This window comes from Diadema setosum, chromosome 1 (genome assembly GCF_964275005.1).
Source record: "Diadema setosum chromosome 1, eeDiaSeto1, whole genome shotgun sequence".
Lineage (NCBI taxonomy): Eukaryota > Metazoa > Echinodermata > Echinoidea > Diadematoida > Diadematidae > Diadema > Diadema setosum.
Genome location: NC_092685.1, coordinates 17,161,981 through 17,187,045, shown reverse-complemented (window position 1 = coordinate 17,187,045; position 25,065 = coordinate 17,161,981). Strand labels below are relative to the sequence as shown.

General features: G+C 38.7%; 2 protein-coding genes across 2 annotated transcripts in view; one reads left to right on the top strand and one right to left on the bottom strand.

Annotated features, from left to right (window-relative positions):
- Window positions 1-2,227, bottom strand: part of LOC140237421 (gephyrin-like) — a 38,262-nt gene extending 36,035 nt beyond the window's left edge. The window contains exon 1 of the mRNA XM_072317345.1: window positions 2,111-2,227. Within this exon, the coding sequence (XP_072173446.1) occupies window positions 2,111-2,156 (46 nt within the window). The 5' untranslated portion in view covers window positions 2,157-2,227. The remainder of the gene's footprint in view (window positions 1-2,110) is intronic.
- A 7,119-nt stretch (window positions 2,228-9,346) lies between these two features.
- LOC140237410 (nucleic acid dioxygenase ALKBH1-like) lies at window positions 9,347-13,673 on the top strand. Its single transcript, XM_072317333.1, has 5 exons — window positions 9,347-9,466; window positions 10,871-10,988; window positions 11,553-11,715; window positions 12,072-12,347; window positions 12,917-13,673. Exons 1-5 carry the CDS (start codon window positions 9,347-9,349, stop codon window positions 13,671-13,673), a joined length of 1,434 nt encoding a protein of 477 aa, XP_072173434.1.
- The last annotated feature ends 11,392 nt before the right edge of the window (window positions 13,674-25,065 follow it).

The following is a 25,065-nucleotide window of genomic DNA, read 5'->3' as shown; positions in this document are numbered from 1 at the left end:
GTAGGAAACATCAAACAGTCGAATATAATGTACTTGATCGTATATCTTATGTTCCCTGAACAATAAAAAAAAAAAGATCGATTAATCAGTCAATTAAAAATGCAACGTACTGAGCCAGAAATACTTAAAAGGTCTCGTATGCCCAGAGAAATTCACTACGAGTAGGTTCAATGAGATGCAGTCATCACCTGGTTAGACAACAAAATCATGACAATTAATTTCAGTTCACGCTCATGATAACTGCTTATTACTTATCAAAGTTTTGGCTATCAACATTCGTTCGTAGGTATTTTTTGTTTGTTTTGTATGTTTTTCCTCGTGAAAGACGTAATGATTTCTTCGTATCGAACGTAGACTGCATGTTTACCGTTTATCCAAACAGTAGGCGCCTCTAGGCGTACTTTCTGAATATATTCAGAAATTTCTATCAACATTTTAAATATATTACAAGACTCCCAAATACCAGTTGAAAAAAATTAAGAAATCGAATTTTTTTTTTTAGATATGAACAACAACAACAAAAAAAAAAATGCGTAGGAAAAAACCACTTCAACCTCGAATGACTTCGAATTTCTCTAAACCGTTCCCTAGTTCATGGACATCCCATAGAAACGCGTGTTTTGATATACACGTTGCTATGGCAAACTATCTAGTTTCGCGAAACTACGGCCTGGCCACAGTAATTTTTTTCCGTAACCTCCCGCCTCCCCTTCCCCGATTCGAAAACAGCTTGATTGAAGCCCCTGCCTATTTAAACACGAACCTTATTAAACCCAAGTTAGGTATATGGTTTATATGGCTAGTGTTTAAATAGAATTTACTATTTTAAGTTAATGCAGGTTTTAATAGACTCTCAGTAATGTTAGTTCCATAATCGTTTGTATGTGTTTTGGGGCCTGGCCTCTGCCATGCCTCGCCTTCTGTATACGTATGTACGCGTGTACTGTATGTATACATGTACCACATGGTCGACATCACGCACGTGGTTTTGCTCGCTGCAGGTTCCACGGTCGACGGTCGATGCTACACTACAGTGAATGCGATTGAAGGATAGCGAGCTTCGCGATGCCGCGGGCTGTATGTGATGATTTTAATCACAAATCGTGTTTGGTAGTGTGGTTTTGGAGCAAATTTGTACTCAAACTTTCTGAAAAGACCTTTAGTCTGACATCAGATAGAAAAAGAAGACATACGAGAATGAAGTGAGTATCAGTATGTTATAATAAAACTGATTGAAAATTGTGTCATTTTCGCGTTTCCAGGAGCCGGTGAATTCGGCCGACTCGCGATCGCGAGTTTGTTTTATTCTGTTACGGAGGGATACCATGCCCCATGCAAGAAGCCTCGCAAAATTACATGACGGTCCCATTAACGAACCTTTTGACACACTCTGGTTAAATGACCGACTATGACGCACATAATGGGTCAGTATTGTGACGGACATTTTGCTCCCGTGACGGCACCACGCGTCATCAAATTGGTGGTACTTGACGCGACCATGACGCACATTTCCCGGGGGTCAAGAGGTGCGTCATACAAATGACAGCTGCATTAGGCATGGGGTATCATTTCACTTCAGGGGCCCGTTTCATAAAACTTGTCATCAGTGACAACTGCCACATTTCTATGACAAATTTGCTCTCAGCCAATCAGATGCAAGGATTTCAGCAGCTTGTCACATCTATGACAACTTGTCACTGATCTGCTGATGACAAGTTTTATGAAACGGGCCCTGAACTTGATGCCACACGTACACGTGAAGAAGAACCTCCTCTGTCCTCATCCATCCTCCCAGTACAGCTTCATGAGTGAGCTACAACAGAGATTACTAGTAATCTACCAACTACCGACCGGGTACTAGGTTTTAATTCCGGTACGGATAGTGCTGGACAGCATAGATCCTACACTCACAGCATGCATATGTGCATGCACGTCAGTCATGCACTGCCACTGGTCTGACTGGAAGTTCCGACAGCTACTTGAACAGGTGGGACTATGACTCGTTGTGCTTTGCCACCCGACGCTGCTGTCAAGAGTCTGGAGTTTTACAACACACAGAAATTCATCTGTTATGCAATTTAATTATATTATGTTTATTACGTGAACTTACCAGTCAAAACTCCTACTCGAACTCTCTCACTTGCTGCTGCTGCCATGTTGGTAGTTTATCAAGAGCTAAGTTGCATACCATCTACACTCGGGACTGCCTTTTATGGCTGTAGTGTGTTATCACGTAGAGTTTTGTTTACCACCTGCTCTGACGATCGAGGGCACCCACCATCCTCGATGGGCGGTCGATCGAGCTGAGATTGTGCGCGCAGTGATGCGGAATGCGCTGTGCTAGCTTCGTTCGAATTCGCAGTCAATGAAAGAACATAAATATAGTAGAGAAAATACTTCGACGAAAGAAAGACAAAAAATAAAAGGAAAATGTACTTAGGAAGATAGATAAATCAGAGGAAGTCAAACAAATCATGTCATCAAACAAACTTAATTTACGGACAGATCGAGATGCAGACAGATGTCATAGATAACAAGAATAGATACAATATAGATAGATAGATAGATAAAAGCAAATTTCTAGGAAATCAAACATAGATAGAAAAAAAAATAGTGAGAAGGACTATGATCATAATATTCGGAGGTATCAATGTTATGTGACGGTGTGAGATCCTCGGCGAGGGAGCGAATCGACTGAGCGGAGGGGGGGGGGGGGAGGGTGTGCCCACGGTAGGGACTTTTTGTAAAAACAGAGTACAAAAGTTGCGTTTATAGAGCATTTAAAAGCAAATTTCTGGGAAATTTAACATTAAAATAAAATGAATGCGAAGGACAATGAACATACGGAGTACATTTAAGTGACGGTGTCAGATCCTCGGCGAGGGTGTGGGAGGGAGAAACCCCCCTCCCACGGTAGGGACTTTTTTGTAAAAACAGAGTACAGAAGTCGCGTTTATAGAGCATTTAAAAGCAAATTTCTAGGGAATTTAACATTAAAAAATTAGTGCGAAGGACAATAATTATAATACGGGGGGGGGGGTACATTTATTTTATGTGACGGTGTGAGATCCTCGGCGAGGGAGCGAAGCGACCGAGCGGGGGAGGGGGGACACCCCCTGCCACGGTTAGGACTTTGTAAAAGCAGAGTACAAAAGTCGTGTTTGTAGAGCATTTAAAAGCAAATTTCTAGGGAATTAAACATGGCGAAAAAAAAATTAGTATAAATGACTACGATTATTATTATACGGGGGTGTACATTATGTGACGGTGTGAGATCCTCGGCGAGGGAGCGAAGCGACCGAGCGGAGGAGGGTATAGATGGGAGGGGATATCACGGTAGGGACTTTTTGTAAAAACAGAGTACAAAAGTTGCGTTTATAGAGCATTTAAAAGCAAATTTCTGGGAAATTTAACATTAAAATAAAATGAATGCGAAGGACAATGAACATACGGAGTACATTTAAGTGACGGTGTCAGATCGTCGGCGAGGGTGTGGGAGGGAGAAACCCCCCTCCCACGGTAGGGACTTTTTTGTAAAAACAGAGTACAGAAGTCGCGTTTATAGAGCATTTAAAAGCAAATTTCTAGGGAATTTAACATTAAAAAATTAGTGCGAAGGACAATAATTATAATACGGGGGGGGTACATTTATTTTATGTGACGGTGTGAGATCCTCGGCGAGGGAGCGAAGCGACCGAGCGGGGGAGGGGGGACACCCCCTGCCACGGTTAGGACTTTGTAAAAGCAGAGTACAAAAGTCGTGTTTGTAGAGCATTTAAAAGCAAATTTCTAGGGAATTAAACATGGCGAAAAAAAAATTAGCATAAATGACTACGATTATTATTATACGGGGGTGTACATTATGTGACGGTGTGAGATCCTCGGCGAGGGAGCGAAGCGACCGAGCGGAGGAGGGTATAGATGGGAGGGGATATCACGGTAGGGACTTTTTGTAAAAACAGAGTACAAAAGTTGCGTTTATAGAGCATTTAAAAGCAAATTTCTGGGAAATTTAACATTAAAATAAAATGAATGCGAAGGACAATGAACATACGGAGTACATTTAAGTGACGGTGTCAGATCCTCGGCGAGGGTGTGGGAGGGAGAAACCCCCCTCCCACGGTAGGGACTTTTTTGTAAAAACAGAGTACAGAAGTCGCGTTTATAGAGCATTTAAAAGCAAATTTCTAGGGAATTTAACATTAAAAAATTAGTGCGAAGGACAATAATTATAATACGGGGGGGGGGGTACATTTATTTTATGTGACGGTGTGAGATCCTCGGCGAGGGAGCGAAGCGACCGAGCGGGGGAGGGGGGACACCCCCTGCCACGGTTAGGACTTTGTAAAAGCAGAGTACAAAAGTCGTGTTTGTAGAGCATTTAAAAGCAAATTTCTAGGGAATTAAACATGGCGAAAAAAAAATTAGTATAAATGACTACGATTATTATTATACGGGGGTGTACATTATGTGACGGTGTGAGATCCTCGGCGAGGGAGCGAAGCGACCGAGCGGAGGAGGGTATAGATGGGAGGGGGTATCACGGTAGGGACTTTTTGTAAAAACAGAGTATAAAAGTCGAGTTTACAGAGCATTTTAATTCAAATTTCTAGGGAATGAAAAGTAGAAAAAAATCACTGCGAAGGACTATGATCATAACTTAAGAATTAAACTGTTCATTTTACGATATGTACGGGCAGAGCGAGCGAGCCACTTTCATTTTGCCATTCGTCTGAAATGTATTCATTAAAAGCTTAAACCTGATCGCATTGTTCGAGCAATAAGAAATATTCTTATATTGCTAAAAAGCATAGAAGAAAGGAAAAATATAGGGTTTACTAAATGTATGTTCCACGGAGCACCCCCTCCCCCACCCCCTCCCCCCGCTTCCGGCGCCCTTGAATCCATAACCCATTGTTTGTTAATAAAGAATATTTTATTACATGGGCGACTTTAATATAGAGGTTCTGAAATGTCACACATCAAATGCCTCTTAAATTACTAGATAGTTTATTTCAGCTTCCTTTTTACCACTCATTACTATAAATCAACCAAAGTAACAAATAATACAGCTTCTCTTATTGATATTTATCATTTTGTTATGTTACGCCCACCCATAAATCAAATATTGTTTTACCTGATATATTAAAATAGACCACTATCCAGTTTCACTTCACTATCCCAGTTACCAAGAAACCAATTTCCATTTGAGAAGCATTCAGAAAAGTTACACCGGATAATTTACAGAATTTGAAGAATGGTTTGAATGAAGAAACTTGTAAACAAGTATGATATATAGCACTCACGATACTGATTTATCATATTTTGATGTTTTATGAAATTTTGACATTTTGAATTCTCATTTAGATAAATATGCTCCTTTGGTTGAAGTTAAATGTGATTATAAAAAGTATCCCAGATTAAAATGGATAAGAAAATCTTTTACGATCTATAAATCGAAAAAAAAATGTATATATATATAATTTATTATGCAGATAAAATCAAAAGTACTGAACAATCTCACTGCTAACGATACGTATAAAATATTCTTACAGGAATACTGCGTTATGAAAAAGGAAGTTGTATTACGCAGATCAGATATCCTTTGTTAAGCATGACGTAAAACTTGGAAAATAATAAATAGTGCCATCAATAAAGAAAATGATATAGCAAGAGTTGAATTTGATGATAAGGAAATAACAGACCCTCCGTCGATTAGTTCTGATGCATTTAACCTTTATTTTTCTCAGATCAGACATGATCTCGCCAAAAAATTCCTACATTTCAAAAGAAATTGTGAATTTCTTTAATCACCAAATTTAAATTCATTCTTTCTTTTTTTTTCTTATTCGACTGCTAGTTAGGAGGTAAGAAATATTACATATTAGGAGTTTGGAAAGTGAAAGAAGTTTGAGACCTGATTGTATTGATAATGTTATCTTGAAAAAAAAATGTAAATGAGAATGTTGTTGAACCTTTAACTTATATTTTTAATTTGTCATTAAATGGTGTTGTTCCGTCACGAATGAAAATTGCTAAAGTAATTCCAATATTTAAGAAAGGTAACAAAGGAGATATTTGAAATTATAGACCAATTTCATTGCTGTCATCTTTTTCATAACTGTTGGGAAAAGTTGTTTATTCGAGACTCTTTAAATTTATTAATTGTTATGATATAATTTCCGATTCACATTCGGTTTCCGTAGAGGACACAGCACTTTTCAAGCAATTCTCTCCTTTATCGAAGATAACCAAAGCTGTGATTGATAGGGCTCATCACACAGTTGGTGTGTTCCTGGACCTCTCCAAGCTCTCCAAGGCCTTTGATACCAATGATCATAAAATTAAAACATTACTTCGTAAATTATGTCACTACGGCATTCGTGGTAGGGCCTTGGAGTAGTTCAGGGGCTTCTACAGTATACCTTACAGATCGCAAAAGGGTATACGTTTCTTTATCTGGTCAAAACTCCCACGCAACCAATCTGTCAACTGTGGTGTTCCTCATGATAGTTTACTGCCATGGGACCTCTTTTGTTCATTCTGAATACATAAATGATATAGTAAACTTTCTTGGAAGTCACATATTGATGGTGTTTGTCACACAATATCTCGAAATATTAGTGTTACTAATAGAGTTAAATATTATTTTCCCACCCCCAGTTTTAGTTTCTGTTAAAACCAAGTAATCACTGCATGCTGAGCGGCTCCAACCACAACTTTACCTCTCGTCTTATTATAGTCTTCTTCTATCTCTTTTTGTCTTTTATCTTCACACCACGTAATAAGTTTTTTTTTTCTCTCTCTCTCACACACACAATGCTTAGTTTCTTTTGCGTTTCCACTTTTTATGTACATCGTATATCAATCATTTTGTTGTACGTGTATTACGTGCTATGTACCCTACAAGCACTGCTTTTTAACATTCCTCCCCATTCCAACATTTCCGTATACTATACAATATTTTGTAAACTTATCCTTTATTATCGTGATGAAATTTATGCATTCAATTTCTGTAAAATATTTATGTTTCTGTTGGAAATAGTAAAATGAATGAATGAATGAATGAATGAATGAATGAATGGGAAGTCGCGGGAGTCTTATTCGCCAGTGCCGTATAAATACGGCACTGTTATCCACTATGCCACGCGCCCCTACAAATTGATTGATTGATTGATTGATTGATTGATTGATTGATTGATTGATTGATTGATTGATTGATTGGTAATCAAGCGCGCCGGAACACTTCTGGTTTTTTTTTTTTTTTTTTTTGGGGGGGGGGCAAAATCTCAACGGGGGCACATTTTATGTGACGACGTGAGATCCTCGGCGCGGGAGCAAAGCGAGCGAGCGTAGGGAGCTTTTGTAAAACAGGGTACAAAAGTCGCGTTTATAGAACATTTAAAAGCAAATTTTTAGGGAATTAACATATTGAAAAAAATCAGTTGGAAGTACTATGATCTTAACATACGGGGGTACATAATAATGTGATGGTGTGAGATCCTCGGCGAGGGAGCGAAGCGACCGAGTTGGGGGGGGGGGGGTGTGGGAGGGGGGATACCCCCTCCCACGGTAGGGACTTTTTGTAAAAACAGAATATAAAAGTCGCGTTTATAGAGGATTTAAAGTAAATTTCTAGGGAATTAACATATTGAAAAAAATCATTTGGAAGGACTATGATCATAACATACGAGAGTACATTAATAATGTGATGGTGCGAGATCCTCGGCGAGGGTGTGGGAGGGGGATACCCCCTCCCACGGTAGGGACTTTTTGTGAAAACAGAGTATAAAAGTCGAGTTTATAGAACATTTAAAAGCAAATTTTTAGGGAATTAACATATTAAAAAAAATCAGTTGGAAGTACTATGATCTTAACATAAGGGGGTATATTATGTGATGGTGTGAGATCCTCATCGAGGGAGCGAAGCGACCGAGCAGGGGAGGGTGTGGGAGGGGATACTCCCTCCCACGGTAGGGACTTTTTGTAAAAACAGAGTATAAAAGTCGCTTTTATAGGGCATTTTAAATCAAATTTCTGAGGAATTAAACATAGTAAAAGAAATCACTGCGAAGGAATATGATAACTTCTGAAAACTTTTCATTTTACTGTAAGTACGGGCAGAACGAGCGAGCCACTTTCACTTTGCATATTTATCTGAAATGTACTCATTAAAAGCTTAAACGTGATCGCATCGTTCGAACAATAAAAAAATATTCTTATACTGCTAGAAACAAAGAAGAAAATTAAAAATGTAAGGTGTACTAAAGGTATGTTTCAGCGGGCACACTCTAGGACACGAGGCTACCATCTATACACTAAATTTACTCATGAGTTCCTATTAGTGTATAGATACAATGTTGTTAGTGTATTATGATTTTTGCCCCGTTAGGGGCGAAAATTTTTGTATTTTCAGTTATGAAATTACAACATTTAGACAAGAAATATGCCTTTATTGTTCATTTTGGTCTTTAAGTCAGTGATTGATTATTTGTTACAGGGGGCACTTGGGGGGGGGGGAACTCGTTTTGCCCCCCCCCCCAACATTTTGAATGCAAATCTATCTTATAAAAAAGTTGTGATTGAAATTCAGACGGAGAACTGCAATCAATCAATCAATCACAGGTTGCCAGTGATTGCAGTCACTTCAAGAGATTTGAGATTGATTTCTATCACGTCTTTATAAGACAGGCCCCTGTTTGTAACTTGAAATTTGTCTTGGCAATTTCAATTCACGTTCTGGTATAGGCCTACCATGGCTATAGACTTACCTACACCTATACCTGCATCTATGATTATGCCAAAACTCGACATACTGAAGCAGTGGCTTGGTGGGTCAGCCGGGGCCACTGAGAAGAATGATGTCGGGTCATCATTACCAAAAACTGAAAAAGTCCATCTTTTTCTGTTACCCGATCGACAGGCACATTATGTTTCCTCTTATTTCTGGCCCGAACGGTCCATCAGAGAGGGGAAAAAAAAAAACTTAGTGTCGATCCCTGCCTATGCCTATCATCATAATGCAGGGCTATTTTAGTTTCCTTTATGGGTTGGCACTAGACTCGTTTGTTTCCGACTCGAAAGATAAGTTGTGGTGGAAATAGTACATCTGACAACGTTAATATATTCAAAATGGCAGCCCCCATTGCAAAAGTTTTCGGTGGTAGAGATTCCTTTTACGTGCACTATGTATAGCGTGTTCTAGTTCTGCATGCGGTTGAGTGTTAGCAACAGTCCCGGCGCCGGCCCCGTGCGTGGGAAGATGTCTACGTTAGTTGTCTACGTTAACAGTTTAACACGTTAGATATCCACATCTGCATCTGGCACGACGACCACGTCTGTCACCATGGATGAATCATACGAAGATCATTTTCGGCCAGAATTTCAACGCTACAAGAAAAAACAACCTCCTCCTGATATGCACGATGTGTTGGACGTGGACGACGAAGAGAAATTCAATGGATTGGTAGGTTAAACACTTTTCGCGCGTGTTTAGTCCCACATGTTTTATTTAATGTGTGTGTAGATCTATCACTCTTTTGTAGATTTTCCTAATTAGTAATGAAAAGACCTACGCTAGTAAGATGTGGTAGTAGTACTCCTTTCGACATACCGATGAATGTACGTTGGATAGTAACAGCATGTGATTTGTTGATAAATGTGCGGGGATTCATCACGTTTATTCAATTACATTTAAAATAGAGTCTATAGTAGCAATTGACATTGAGGCCTAGAATCTAACAACACTTAGTTCTAATCTAAGACTAAATCAAGCCAAAAAGGCAAAGCAAAGTCCAGTTCTCCACACAGGGAGAACTGATGCTGAAATGAAATAGGTCTAGTGTAGACTAGAATAAAGATATAAATTTAGTTCATGGGCTTACAATAGTAGAATGGGCAGACAATCATCATCATCATCTCTGCGGTAGTGTCATGCACTAGTGTCTGTCGTCAACAAAACATCAGCAAACATAAACTGATGGTTCGTGGTGGAAGTGCCCCTGGCATGGGTTTGCCTGGGTCATGGCAAATGGGATCCTGGTGCTGATTTTTGAATAAAATTATGAGCAGGTCAGATTCTTTAGGCAGTATCGAATCTGCAAGATCACACTTGTGATTTTGCTTACATTGATTTCACTTGGGTGTAGAGACTGGAAACTAAACTTATTAATTTTGTCCCTTGTTACTGTTCTTTTCCATCTCAGCTTTGATAGGGTTCAAACTTGATTGGATTGTTCCCGATATCTTTCTAGGGGTGACTTAGATTGGTTTATGGGGGTATAGCATGGCATTAACTACTCCCTAATAGGTGAAGGCTGCATTCCATTTTTTATTTTTATTTTTTTATTAATGGAGGACTTGTGTTTTTTTTTTTATATATATGTTGTATATATATTTGAGAGTGAAAATCTGAGGGACTAAGTTCTCACACAAAGCACAATACTGGTCAATATGTATGTTACGGGTATCAACTGTTGTCAAGTCATACACATGTGAAAACAGAGATAACATATATTACACTGTATATTTATACTTACATGTATTTACTTTGTGATGGTTTCCAAAAATAGTTACACAGGATCATATTCTTACATTGTCATTGAGATGGTAAACAGATTTGACATCATTATGCCTTGGATTAAGAAAGCCATTTTGTTTGTTTCTATGTTTTAATGTGTTTGGGGTTTCTGGAGGATAAGAGGGACATGGAAACAATAACATTAGCAGAAGAGAATTACATGTTCATGATTGTCTACATTTTTCTTGAAGTATGAGAGCAATCTCTTATGCTACACAATTCAAGATATTGATATTATACATTTGATGGTACCTTCTATTCATATTCATTTCTTTTTTTCCCTTCTGCTAGTTGTATAAACTCAACCCCAGAGGTGATGCAATAGCTTCATCAGCACCATCTATTTCTGCCAAGCTGGGTTTAACAAGCCCATTCACTTGGAGGTGCCATGCAGTCCATGGATACCCAGGTAACATGATTGAACAAAATAGAATGACAGAATTTGTAACTGGTGAATATGTTGCTTGTAAGTGTTAGTTTAATTACCAAAATGATATTTAAATGATGAAGGCATTTGTAGGTGGCAAATTATGAGAAAAAGAAGGATCAGTGAAGAAATGTATAGACTTGTATGAAGAGACATGAAATGCTTTCATATGATAACATCATGTTCATTGTCATCTTTCCTATAAAGATAGATATTGCTAGGCAATAGTCAAATGTGTAACTCTGTAAAAAATACCTTTAACCTGTTGAGGACGAGTCCCGAATATACTTGGGCAAGTGTCTATGGGAAATGTGTGTCGTAGCAAAGTCGGCCCATCTTCAATGGGTCGAAGTATGAATAATGACTGGAATGTTGGGTGCATTGTATAACCAAACAAAATCTAAAATGTACTTTCTCTAGGCATAAAAACTGATTGTTTATTGTGTTTATATGTAAAACATAAGTCAAATACAACATTCATGAGCTCCCTTACACCTACACAGATTATAAGACATGTGTCTCTATATGTATTTGACTTTCTATCAGGCTTTCAGTATATCAGAAACCCTTTCCTACCCAAATGGCAAAGATACTGGGTAAAGCGCTGCATAGCAGACTACCCTTGCAAGCCAAATGTCACCAATATGGATGCCCATGCCCATGAGAGCAGTTTGACCAATCCATGGGAAGCAAGCAAGCAAAACTTCTGGTAAGTTTAAGTGCATAGAATGATCTTTGATAAGCAGAAAGAGAGAGAAGACAAAAAGAAGAAGTTATTACAAAGTTGACTTGGTTTCAGGACTAAATGTAATGTGAGACACTTTTTAGGGTTCAAAAATGTATAGATGGTAATGCATAGAACAGCAACCTGAAATTTAAATGGAAACGTGATGTTGTCTAGAATCTATTAGTTCCATTGACTCAAAGGAATATTTGAAAAAGGATGGACCTTATTTCAGGATGGAAGATGAATTTACAAATTCTTTGTGCAGGTATTTTGCAAGAATTGTTTTCTTTTCTTTTCTTTTTTTTAATTTTATTCTGTCCCAATCACTCTGTACACAGTATGGGTGCTGAGCGAGGTCGCACTGTCATTGACCAGCTTCGATGGGTCACCCTTGGCTACCACTATGACTGGAATGACAAGGTGTATCATGAGGACTCCCATTCCCCTTTTCCTGAGGACCTCCATCTCATCTCATCGTTCATTGCCAGAGTTCTTGGTTATGACAGCTTCCAGCCACAGGCAGCCATTGTTAACTTCTACCACATGGACTCCACGCTGGGTGGACACACTGACCACTCGGAATTTGACCTCACCGCTCCACTCATCTCATACAGGTGTGTGCAAGCATATATATATATATATTTTTTTTTTTTAATGATTACATCATACAGTGTGCTGTTGTTCCAAAAGCTGATGTCTTGTCATGTGCTGGTACAAGTACACACATACATGTATGACTGTGTAAAGAGATGAAATATACTGACTGTCATATAATATGGCATTTCAAAACACTGCAGAGCTCACTGAGCTGTCTGGATGTCTTGATGTAACTGTGTCATGTATTTATGTTATGTGTTATGTGTGGTCACATGCATTATGTTGTTCCTCTAAAAGTTGCAAACACACTGAATGTATGCTGAGAAGATTAAAAACAAATGACATAAGTCAATATTTAACATGCATGCATTTGCTTTAATCATTTATTTGGTCATAATACTTAAATAAAAATGCATCTGACTGACTGTAATCTACACTCGCAAGGCATTGTTTTTAAAAGATACATTTTCAATCTGACATAAGCCCAAGAACTTTAACCAGCATGGGAGCACTGTTGTTAACTTGCTTATTCAGAAATATGGAATTGGACATAACACATGTTTGACTGAATATGTGTTTTTTACAGTTTTGGACAATCAGCCATACTTCTGGTAGGAGGCCAGACCAAGGCAACAAAGCCCCTTGCCTTGCACCTGAGGAGTGGAGATGTTGTTGTGTTGGGTGGGGCTTCCCGCCTTGCCTACCATGCAGTTCCAAGGATCATGTATGCCAGTGAAGATGGCCAGCTACCACCATGCTTCAGTCTGTCAGAAAGAGACTCTGCAGGGAACTGCAAGGAGGAGGATATGAAGGCGTCAGGAGATGCAGAGGTGGGAGGGAACCATGAGAGCATCACTGGTGAAGTTGCAGTGGGTTCAGTAGATGGCAGACCATCTGAGGTTGTCATGGAAACCAACTCTCCCGATGCTTGTACTCCCCAAGAGATGAGTGAGGATAATGGGGCCATAGGAAATGGAGATTCTGCTGAAAAGAATTCATCAGTCATGACTCATGCTTGCCAAATCCGTCCACCTTCCAATCAGTGTCAGCCAGGTAGTGAAGCAGAGAGCAACAGTGACTGTGGTGTTCTCATGGCTAATTCTGTACTTCACAAACACTGCTCGATTACAGCAGCCATGTCGAGTGAAGTGGACCAGCTGTGCAGTGCCGAGCAGTGGGAGCCTATTGATGGCTATCTCAGAAATGCCCGCATCAATGTTAGTGTGCGACAGGTGACGGGCCCCGGGAAGGGCTTCCCACCAAGAGATGGAGGCATTGCGTACAGGGATAATCATGACTCCAAGCACAATGAAAACAAAAAGATGAAAGCTGGTGATGGATGAAAGCCTAGTCACATGGATGTGAGTTTAGGATTGAAGTCACATCTTTCTTTGATTTCTAATCTTTTAAATATGTACTCTTGTAGATAATAATATCATTATTCTTTATGCTGCTTCTAGAGCATATCACATCATCTCTTTATGAAATCATTCCTAGCATGTACAGCTATAATCATCTCTTTGTTATGAAGAAGTCACATGGGTCATTCTGCTGGCAGGGTTCCCAAATGTGACATCGAGGCAGAAATTCTAACTCTATCTTCAATGAAATTTGTTGAAATGTTGCATTCATGACTATCTTTGTGCTGATTGGCAGTCAACATATTTCGTGCTGCACATTTCATTTCTCATTTATTACATGTACCAAACAAAAAAGAAATTATAAAGACATCGTCCATAAAGTAAATGACGTATAAAAGGGCAGAATGGGGGGAGGGGGTAATGTCGTATCTAACACTAATCCAAGCTGTGTACTACTCATGGGATGAAATTACTCCACACACTGGAGTGTTCAGCAAATTGGAAATGTGTATGGATAGACAACCATGTATTGTGACTGATTAACAAATTGCCCTGCATCGAAGTAATTTACGTCAAATGTAGGGCAATTTGTTGATTAGTTTCAATAATAAACAACTCGATGGAAGAATTTCATGAATTTGCATATCATACATGTCTCTAGCAAGGAATGACTCCTAAAGAGGGTTCCACCATGGGGCAAAGAATGAGGTTTCAGCATGAAATAGAATATATGTTGTATACGAAAAACACTAGAAGAGCCAAGTTCATACGAAGAAGAAGCAAGCACTGAAAACTTGACTGTCTGGGACTAGCCACTGGCAGTTGAGTGACCAGCATAAATTTCCAGCCTTGCTCAACAGAGTAGATTCAGACTTATGATTTTGTGTGTCTTTAAGGATGTGGTTGCATTATTTGGCTTTGGGCTGCTGAGTAAAAAGTTTGGTGATGAGACCTGTATGTTTAGAAAGCTGTATGTACATGTAGGGAAAGTACATGGAAACACTGAATCAATTTCTTTTATTTGTGTAGTGTACATGCACCAATGTCTGTTCCTCGGATAGGACATTAAATGGCAGTTCCATGTATGAGTTAACCACAACTCACACACGTAAAAGATCCTACTTCATTCATTGATTGCAAAGAGCAGGGTGATAACCTGGTGAAGTGGTCCACCTACCTACCTACACAACTTAACAACACAAGAAAACAGGCGAAAGATGCTAGCCCTTTGTGGTTCACCCCCAGGTGACAAGCAATAGTCAGCAAACAGTACATGACTGTACCAACAAAGCAAGTTGTGCCGTGCATTTGAATGAATGAATGAATGTACCAAAAATGTCTGAATTAATGAATATATCAAATGTCTGATATGTCTAACAATACACATGCAAATGCCATGCCTGTGAATGTCGGTCCTTGTTGTTTAAGATTTATTTTGAAATTATGCAATTACTTAAGTGCCTGTATCATATGCAAATATTTAAGTTCAAGAGCCTTCTGCAGGTGACCATATGCACCAGATTAGTGTCCAACAAATATATACTAAAATATTGTTCACTATATATTGCTGGGGAGCAGCTGCATTCATCATACACACAAAATCATATCACTCTTTTACTATGAGGGAGTGGTTAGGTTTGTTACTTTACTGTCTCTGTGCCTAAGAGGATTATCAGTGGCCCATATAGTGTAAAAATAAATGAATAATGCTCAGGTGAGAGTACATTATTGGAGATGCACCACACTTGAGGGTATTCACATTTTATATATTTATATTGTTACACTGTGAGATAAAAATGTGCTTTGAAATCAGGTTATTTCATTGTACATACAGTAAGCCTTGCATTTTGACACATGCAGACCAGAGAAAATCTGTTGATTTATATACAACAGAAGAAATTAACATGAAAATTCAGGACCCTTTCAGAGAATCAACTTATTCAATTTGTTGACTTCTGCAGTGTTATCTCATGCAAGATTTACTGTATGTTTCGTGTAGTGTCACTAGGAAAGTTTTGCTACTTTTGTGTCTATGTCTTTTCTGTTAATCACAATAACGTTCAACAATCAAGAGTATTGACATGAGCTGCTAAGAAGTATGTGGTGCATCAACCATTCGACTTCCTTCTGGGAGCTCTAGTTCCTGGGATCTTGCTAAACTACAATAAATGCTGCCCTCTGTAGTGCGAGATATGTTAATGTTTTTTATGCCTCTTAATTATTTCTGTAAATCATCAAATTGTCTCTGTAATTGGCACTCTCTCCTGCACACTTGAGCTCAATTAAGCTTTCTTTCCCTACCCCAGCCCACCCCACAGAAACTGTGACTATAAGGAAGTATAAGATATGCTTTTTCAGTATGTTAACATTTTCATTTACCTTGAAGAGGCAGAGAATTTTCTATATCAAATGTATTTTTGGAGCTTGATGTATATTTGCAGAATATATTCAGAAAGTGGTGTAAAGTGCAATAAAGCAGAAATAAAACGTATTTGTGATTGAATGTTGTCTCTTTTATGAATGATTATGTAATGTATAATTCATTAAACAGATGTTGCTCGTGTTGAATCCAACTCATTTTCATTGTGAACATTTTCATGTCATATTTTGAATACAGTAGTAACTACAGTGCATTCCTGTTATAACAAAGTCCTCAGGATATGGAGTGGGTTTTTTTTTTTCATTGTATCGAGATTTCATTACAGACGAGCAGTAAATTATATACAGATGTATAGATATAATTTGGGTGCCTGAATTTTTACTTGATTGTATCAGAAATTTCATTTTAACCACATTTGTTGTAATGGGAGTACACTGTAGTTGTAGTTGCTGAGTAAAAAATCAATGAATGTGGGCCAACAGTTTCTGTTCCTGTACATTCTTGTATTTCAGGCAGCATCCTATGGAAAGAAAACATTTTCAGAGAACATGCCTTGATTCTTTGATACATTGATAATGTACAATCGATGTTTGTGCATGATATTTGTAATAAGATTGTGTGTATCAGTGTAATATTGATGCTTTCTATGTTCTTTTAGATAGCATATGATATAGACAAGAAATATGATATACTGTTGTAAAACATTTGGGGTGGGGCAGTCTTCTCATTCTGTTGAGGACGGATTGATTTTGCTACAACACACATTTCCCATAGGCACCTGCCCGAGTATACTCGGGGCTCGTCCTCAACGGGTTAAGGTGGGGGGGGGGGGGGGACCTCATACTGTTTTATCAATATCATACTATCTTTCTCTCTTTTGCAATTGATACATATTCTGTTAAAAATAGAAGTGAACTAATGTATATCAATTTATGAATAACAATTGATTTAAATACTGTTTTTTTTCCAAAATTTTAATTGAATTCTGAATATCATTTTACAATCAGACTCAATATTGTATTATAATTGTTTTTGTTGATGTAATATTGTTTCAATGTTTGTGGATGTACAAGTATACTGTTCGTGCTAGGCCTCCATGAACAACAGTGTTCAACCCATTGGGGGAGATACCCTGTAAAAATAATACAAGTAAGTAAGTAAATGAATGAACGAATGAATGAATGAATGACTGAATGAAAAAGTAAATAAATAAATGTAGAAAAGTATGCATTTACAGTTAAACATTTACAGACCCTTAAAAATCGGGTATATTTAATGATATCAAGATACATGTACATGTACTTCACAAATCAGTGATCGTATTATCTTGAAAATGATAATCATGTCCTTGTGTACCGCTTAAAATTCAATTGAGACATGCCTCCAAGCAGCTGACTTTCAAGTGCTGGGTTTTGCTACAGCGTTGAGCAGTGACTGAGCCAACACAAAACTTAACTGCTGGTCGACATTGTATAAAGAAAATAATAAAATTGTTTAACAAAAGTAGGAGGCGTGCTCATAATAATATTACTGCGTACTAAAATGAAGTTCAATACATCATGTACAACAGGATAGCTCGGCACGCTTTCAGAAACGAAATTATACAAACTGGCGTTTATGTATATGCGTCACAGCAATAGTCTGTTTATTGTGAGTGTACATGTTGCACTGCCTGATGTCAGGGATGACCGATGTAAGTCTAAACATATAAAAGTTATTCTGTATATTTAATGACACGCTCTTCCATAATAAATTGGATAGTGTGAAACGATGCATTTGATTATCCTATACCGGTATTATGTTATATAATTATGGTAAGTAGTATAGCATGTGATAAAATACCGCATCCTTGTGACTATTACTGTATATGACATACACGAGGGGACCATTCACAAAGCATTCACTGTACTTGTTATACGGTGTCTCTGCTCCCTTATCTAATTCATTTATTCGCACATGTATCATTAGCTGCCAAGACTTTCTTTTCATTGGCCCTTCGTCAGACTATACCTTTGTAACTCTTTCAAGAAGATCGTTTTTAGATCAAAATGTTTTCATTTGAGAATGCCGTACTTCTGTTTGAAAAACACAAGATGAAAATCTTATTAGGAAGACGAAACCATTCTCCCTTAGCCAATGTGTCTTTTATCGCCAAAATAAAACCATTACGCATTTTCCGATTGCAACAATAATACGGATGCTATAACCACGCATGAGGAAGATAACGCCCATAGATACAATATGTACACAAAATATATGTTAGCGTAACCTGTCTTACTTAGTTATACGAACATATACAGAACACAATAGTCATACTACATTATAAGTACATTTCCTCTTAAAGGGCAAGATTTTACTTGTGCAGATATCGACTTCAGCCATCACTTGTAAAACATGCAAACCGCATCAAATTTCATTTCCAAGCAAATATAAGACCACGAGGGCAGTTTGATGGGTGAGTCATTTAGTTTTTGAGGTACTGTATGTGGTACATGTTTATCCACATTTAAAAAAAAGACAAGGAATGCCTTATTTTTCAAAATGTTGTGCATGCATCGGTCATTAATTTGCTTCATAAAGAGTACGGTACACACACAAAAAAAAAAAAAAAAAAAAAATCACACTAAATGTGCCAATCTAAAACTTGTCAAAAAATCACCGATGTCGATAAATGGCGTCAAATCTGAATTTAACGGTCTTTAGAACACTGATACTGGTAGAGTTTGTCAGAGCAAGAATTGTCTAAAATCGTTGTCTCAAGCCTTATTGTCAAATAAGTTTGTCAAATGCAATTTACAACGCTCAGTGAGAAAGTGTGCGTTTAATAAATCTGCGCGGTATTATTTGAAATAAGTTTGCAGTGCCTCAAGTTACCTGCGCAAGTAATTACGTATATCATGTATTGCCGAGTAAGGATGAAAATTATACTGTTTGTAAACGCTGTAGTATTATAGTGTCAGTCTGATTTTTATAACTGTTATTATTACTAAAGCGCACTTATACAATATATGCAAGAAGGAAGTTTATGTACGTGTAATTTTACACCTTATATGCATTTCCCTAAGTTTCAGTTTCATTGTGTACTTTTGGAATAGGCCCCATGTCACAGTGGAAATTGACAAAAGTTGCCAAAAATTGACAAAATTGACCAAAGTTGCACAAAATTGTACAAAATTGCATAAACTTTTCACAAAGTTGCTCAAAATTGCGCAAAGTTGTACAAAGTTGCATAAACTTTTCACAAAGTTGCACAAAATTGCGCAAAATTGTACAAAGTTGCACAAACTTTTCTCAAAGTTGCACTAAATTGCGCAAAATTGTACTAAGTTGCACAAACTTTTCTCAAAGTTGCACTAAATTGCGCAAAATTATACAAAGTTGCACAAACTTTTCTCAAAGTTGCACTAAATTGCGCAAAATTGTACAAAGTTGCACTAAATTGCGCAAAATTGTACAAAGTTGCACTAAATTGCGCAAAATTGTACAAAGTTGCACTAAAAATTGCGCAAAATTGCACAAAGTTGCACTAAATTGCGCAAAATTGTACAAAGTTGCACTAAATTGCATAAACTTCTCACGAAGTTGCACAAAAATGTGCAAAGTTGTACAAAGTTGCATGACCTTCTCACAAAGTTGCAAAAAATTGCGCAAAGTTGTACAAAGTTACATTAACTTTTCACAAAGTTATGCAAAATTGCGCAAAGGTTCACAAAGTCACATAAAATTGTACTAAGTTCCATTAACCCGTTGAAGACGAGCTGATTTTGCTATTACACGCAATTCTTATGACCCCAGCCCGATTATACCCGGGACTCGTCTTCAACGGGTTAACTTCTCACAAAATTCCACTTAAATTCTTCTCCCTTCCCCAAATGAGGTCCAAATGTGCTTGCTCCGTGCATTCTGTGCGCTTTCCTATCTTGTTAACTCTAATATCTTTGGTACTATCAAAGAGTTAACAAGATAGGAAAGCGTGCAGTATGCATGGAGCAAGCACATTTGGACCGCAATCGGCAGTCAGGCACAAGATCGAAATACCGTTCTTCCCCAAAAGAACGGTTTATGGCTGTTTTGGGGCCTGATGACTAATACATAAACCTTAGTCCCGTCATGCTTTGCGATGCGTTGCGTGTTATACCTATGGCCAACAAATGTTTGGTTTGCAGTACCGTTTTTCAAAAAATATTTACGGAAAATGTCATGGCTCAATATTTTTTACAAAGCGCATGAATCATGAAGAATACATAATGATACTTCTCTGTTAATATAAAAGAAAATGAGCCGTGACATTTTTGATAATTTCCACTGGAATACGTAATTAGGCTCGATATTTTTGAAGATTTGAACGAACCGTTCCTTATAGACGTGTTCGAACAGGCGCTTTGTCAAATAACGCAATCTGGTAAGGGTATTGTTTGTTATCAGTTGGGTTGCAACTCGCTAATGTTTATCAATGTAACATCTTATCGTGAAGCTCAGAGACATAGAGTAGAAGGGGGGGGGGTGGAGCAGAATAGATGATTTGGTAATGTAGACAAACTATGTATTCACCTGTCAAATACAACCACATCACAATAGTCAGAAGGCGAACTGCATACATTAGTATTGCCAAGTCGGACAAACATTGTAGCTTGTCAAACCTATAGCAACATTCACTGCGGGTGACGATCATTCCATCCATTACAATGTTATTGTTTGTTATCAGGTGAACAAATGTTTGCTTATCGAAATTTAACAAAGGTGTGTGCATAAAATTTGACATTACGAAACCCCTCTATTGAACCGGGGGGTAAGATTATGTAATTGTACTTGTTTTGATTTCTTATATACCAAGATATGCAATTGAATTATGACAAACGAGCAGGGGAAAACATTCTAAAACGGTACTAAAAACATCTCCCGCTCTGCGTATAATTATGGGTCAACACCCTGTTTGGTTTTCAAATTATGGGGTTTGCTTCTCCTACTTGACCCCCCACCCCCCCCCCCCCCCACCAAGCATGCACATCAGGCCAGGTAGTTTTTGGACCATAGTAATCGCGAAATGGAACTGCATTGTCTTAGAATAAAAGTGCTACATATTGAGACACTAAAAATATGTGTGTTTGTGTGTATGTATGTGTGTGTGTGTGTGTGCGTGTGTGTATACTACTAATAACGTAACAAAACTGCAATACCTTCAAAAAGAAACTATACTGAGAAATATTCTGTGCATGTGTGTGTGTTTGTGTGTGTGTGTGTGTGTGTGTGTGTGTGAGAATGAAGTTACCATGTCACCCGTTCACGTATACGCAACTCCTATCATTCTTGCGTGCAGATCGATTAATAATTTTGATGTTTTTGGTTGTTTTGAATAAACGACTGCGTAGAGTCTATGTAGCACGATCTCAAATTCTACGCCATCACGCGGCGGGTGATTGAAAACAGCCAAAAACCATTCTTTTCCATAAGATCGGTAAATCGATCTTGCGCCTGACTAATCGGGCAGAACTATAATCACAGAGCTAAGAATACAACTCAGTCCGCCCGCAAGCATTGATTATTTATAAGATAAATGGTGTTAATATTATCTTAAAAAGATTTTAAAATTATACACGATTTTTGTGATATAAAGTGCTTGAATCGTAACAAAATATTTTAGAAAAATAAGGATTAATTCGTGTACATGAAAAATAGGCAATGCCACAATACGCCAAAACACAATCAGTGACAAAAGAAATACGCGCATCAATCACCAATCAGTTGCGTCGAATTTATTGATCACGCGCCTTGCCATGATCAAGTTTCACTGCGCAATATATGGGTGATTGCGCACGCGTCCATTTGTATTGTACATTAATTGGATATTGCGTACCACTATAACTGAGAAACTACCCACCAAGTGCGACTGAGTATACCCGCGTATGAATTAATTAGCACGCTTGATGACCGCGCGCTGTCCATTTGTTTTGTACATGAAAATCGCGCAGTTTCCAGTCTTTTCAATTAAGCGTCTTTGGTACTATGCTATATCCAGTGGTTAGAGATCGAAGGATAAAACCCAAACAAACTAAGAGATGACGTCATTTCGATTCATGGTGCGCCGGACGTGTCAAAACTTGAACTACTTGAAAAACGATTCTTTGCAAATTTGCGGCTGTTTCATTGGTTGAAAGTTAAAATGAGGTCTGTATCGATATTCACAAGAGATATCGATACGCCATCTTCATTCTTTTTCTCAAGTCGAATACTGTATAGTCGAGTCGAGTCAAGATACAAAAATATGTCGTCAAAAGCGAGCCCACTGCTGAAGAAACTCATGGAGTCTCATTTAGATATTAGACCAAGTGACTTGATCATTATTAATGATAAACACATAAAACAAATTATTTCTGATTTACGCGATTTCTTTAATTCTAAAGTGTTTATAATTCCATTTGATCAATTATTTTTTGTTTTTTGTTTTTTTAAATCATGATGATTATAATTTCATAACCCACATGTTACCGGAACAAGATAACACAGGAAGCCATGTACATGGCATCTGATATAAAGGTAAGCCCTAAGATTTATATTACTATTAGTCTATTCGAATTTGGAACAATTTAAAAAAATATATATTTATTTATTGTTTTGTGTTTGTTTTTATTTACATTTTTTTGTGTGTTGTGGTTGTAATAGAACGTGGCTCTAAAGGCAGTTTGGATTATTTAGGAATGGGGTGGGGGTTTTTCATTGCATTAGGCAGCTTTCTAACGCCAGACCGAACGTCAAGCTTAGTACGAGGTGACGTCTCAAATTCTTACCCTCGGGTCGTCTTCTAAATCTGAGGACGGGAGTCGGTGGAGATTTCCCCGATTCCACGTCGTCGCGACTTGTAACGACGTGAGTGACACTGTATTTCTTTGTAATGCCTAGATCTATATGATTATGGATAATAATCTAATTCTGCTAGTTTAATCTTCACGGGCCTAAAAGATAGATTGAAGTGTTAAAATTCACATAAGTTAAAGAGAGAGAGAGAGAGAGAGAGAGAGAGGGTGGGGGGGGGGGGTTATAGGCATTTCCCCCATCAGAAATGTTCCCCCACCCCCCCAGTTAACCCAAACACTAAAAATGACCTCTAACATGTTGTTAGAGACTTTAGAGGTCAATGACTGTCTAACATTGGCAGTCGCCAATTCCCCCGAAAATGTCAATCCAACTTAACACCCCAGGTTCTTCCTTCCCCTTGGCCTTCTTCTTCTTTCCTCTTTTTTCTTTTCTCTTTTCCTTTCCCCTTTCTCTTCTTCCATACCTAAAGAAAATTTGTGACAAATTTTAGACAAGTTGTCTGATTTTACCACACACTGGTAAGTGGCCTTATATTTGTTATATTTCAAAGTTTTTCTTTCATTTTTATATTACCCTTTCTTTTGAAAGCAACATCTATTGGTGAATCCATAGGATCTCATGAGCTCTCATAATAGGCGGCTGCCACGCTAAATGAGCATATCCTATAATGTCAAATAACAGTGGCGTATCTGGGGTCACTTGTCATGAGGGGGCAAATCCCGGTCAACGGGTAGATTTTCCCGGCCAGAGGGTTAAGGGAAAAGGGCTGATTTAGCAGAATTTCCCATTTTTTCCTTCCCGGTCAGAGCCATGGGTCAAAGTGCCCCCCCCCCCCTTTGACCCCCAGCAGATACGACAAATAATGCCTTAATAAAACTCTTATTTTGATGGGATCATTGATGGTCCCTGTAGGTGGGCAGCTTCACGTTTTCATTTATTCCCCTTGATTTTTAAATGTTATCTTGTTCAATAATGAATATAGGCCTACCTTGTGTTTTTGTGCCAGTGACAGAGATTCACAATGAGTAGATCTACATGGCTATTAAATAGTTAAATGCACGTCTACTTTACTTGTAAAGGGCAGGGCGAGTTTGTCTAGACCTAGATCAAATTGTTACGGGGTCAATATACTACAAGCAAAATCCACAACTAACGGCGCGTGCATAGCAGTTTCATGGCTACATGTAGCTACCATAGACTAACTAGATAATAGACAGCTAATGTGCGCGTAAACGTGATGAGAAACGCCTATTAAGCGACGTAGACGTAGATCGTGTTTATTGGATTTGCTCTGAGGCACGCACGAACGCACACGTATTTCAAGCTACTGGGCGCCGAGTCGGTCGGCTCAGCTGAGCTAGCTCGCTGCTAGCTTATCTTGCTAAGGGCATTTCACGCGTCATAGCCGCTGCATTATTACTGTATGTAACAGTACTCTAGTAGGCCGGTGTAACAGCGGAGCGGGTCCCCCCAGAGCAGCGCGTCCCCCCTTAGAGCAGCGCGTCCCCCCTCGTGGCTCTTTGCTAGAGGAGCGTGTCCGGGACTGTTCGCTGCGCCGTGGCACGAGCAGTGTGTACAGTGGCGAGTGAATTACTGATTTTAAATTCAATAGGCTGAGCGTAAAGGTATATCGATTGCGTTTCCTCGTGTGAGATCGATTCCGCACGTGCGCGATCGATTCCGCGCGTGCGTGCCTGTTATAAAGCTACGGGGGACGCTCTGCTCCGGGGGAAAACACTCAGCACTAGCATAATGAATCTCATGCGCATATTACGGCCGCCATCTTGACTCAGATCCAAGTAATACTGTAATCTGCGCAGGGGGGACAGGGGGCCCGGGACGCGCTCTCCGCTGTCACACCGGCGCCCCACCGAACTAAAACATAGTGGAATGCGTGTTCACCCAGGAAATGCGCAGCCACCAAAACTTGCTACCACCGCCATTTTGTTAGGTCAATTTTTCCTTAGTTAGTGTGGAGTGCGGGCTGTGTCTCCGAAGCGTAAGCCATTGTCATATACAAACGTGCATTGTTACGTCATAATCACTAGCCACTGGACGGCGTACTCTTGCTTGCGCGCGTACCAGTGGCCCAGTCTGACCGCGCCTAAGCGCGCACTCCATATAAGGAAAAATTGCCCTAAGAAGATGGCGACGCAACACGTTAATTTGGCTGCACGGTCT

Bases quoted from the DNA above. Each gene is read 5' to 3' on its own strand.
- LOC140237410 (XM_072317333.1), top strand. From the start codon at position 9,347: ATGGATGAATCATACGAAGATCATTTTCGGCCAGAATTTCAACGCTAC. The intron at 9,467-10,870 runs GTAGGTTAAACA...CCCTTCTGCTAG, and splicing joins AAGAGAAATTCAATGGATTG to TTGTATAAACTCAACCCCAG. The intron at 10,989-11,552 runs GTAACATGATTG...ACTTTCTATCAG, and splicing joins TGCAGTCCATGGATACCCAG to GCTTTCAGTATATCAGAAAC.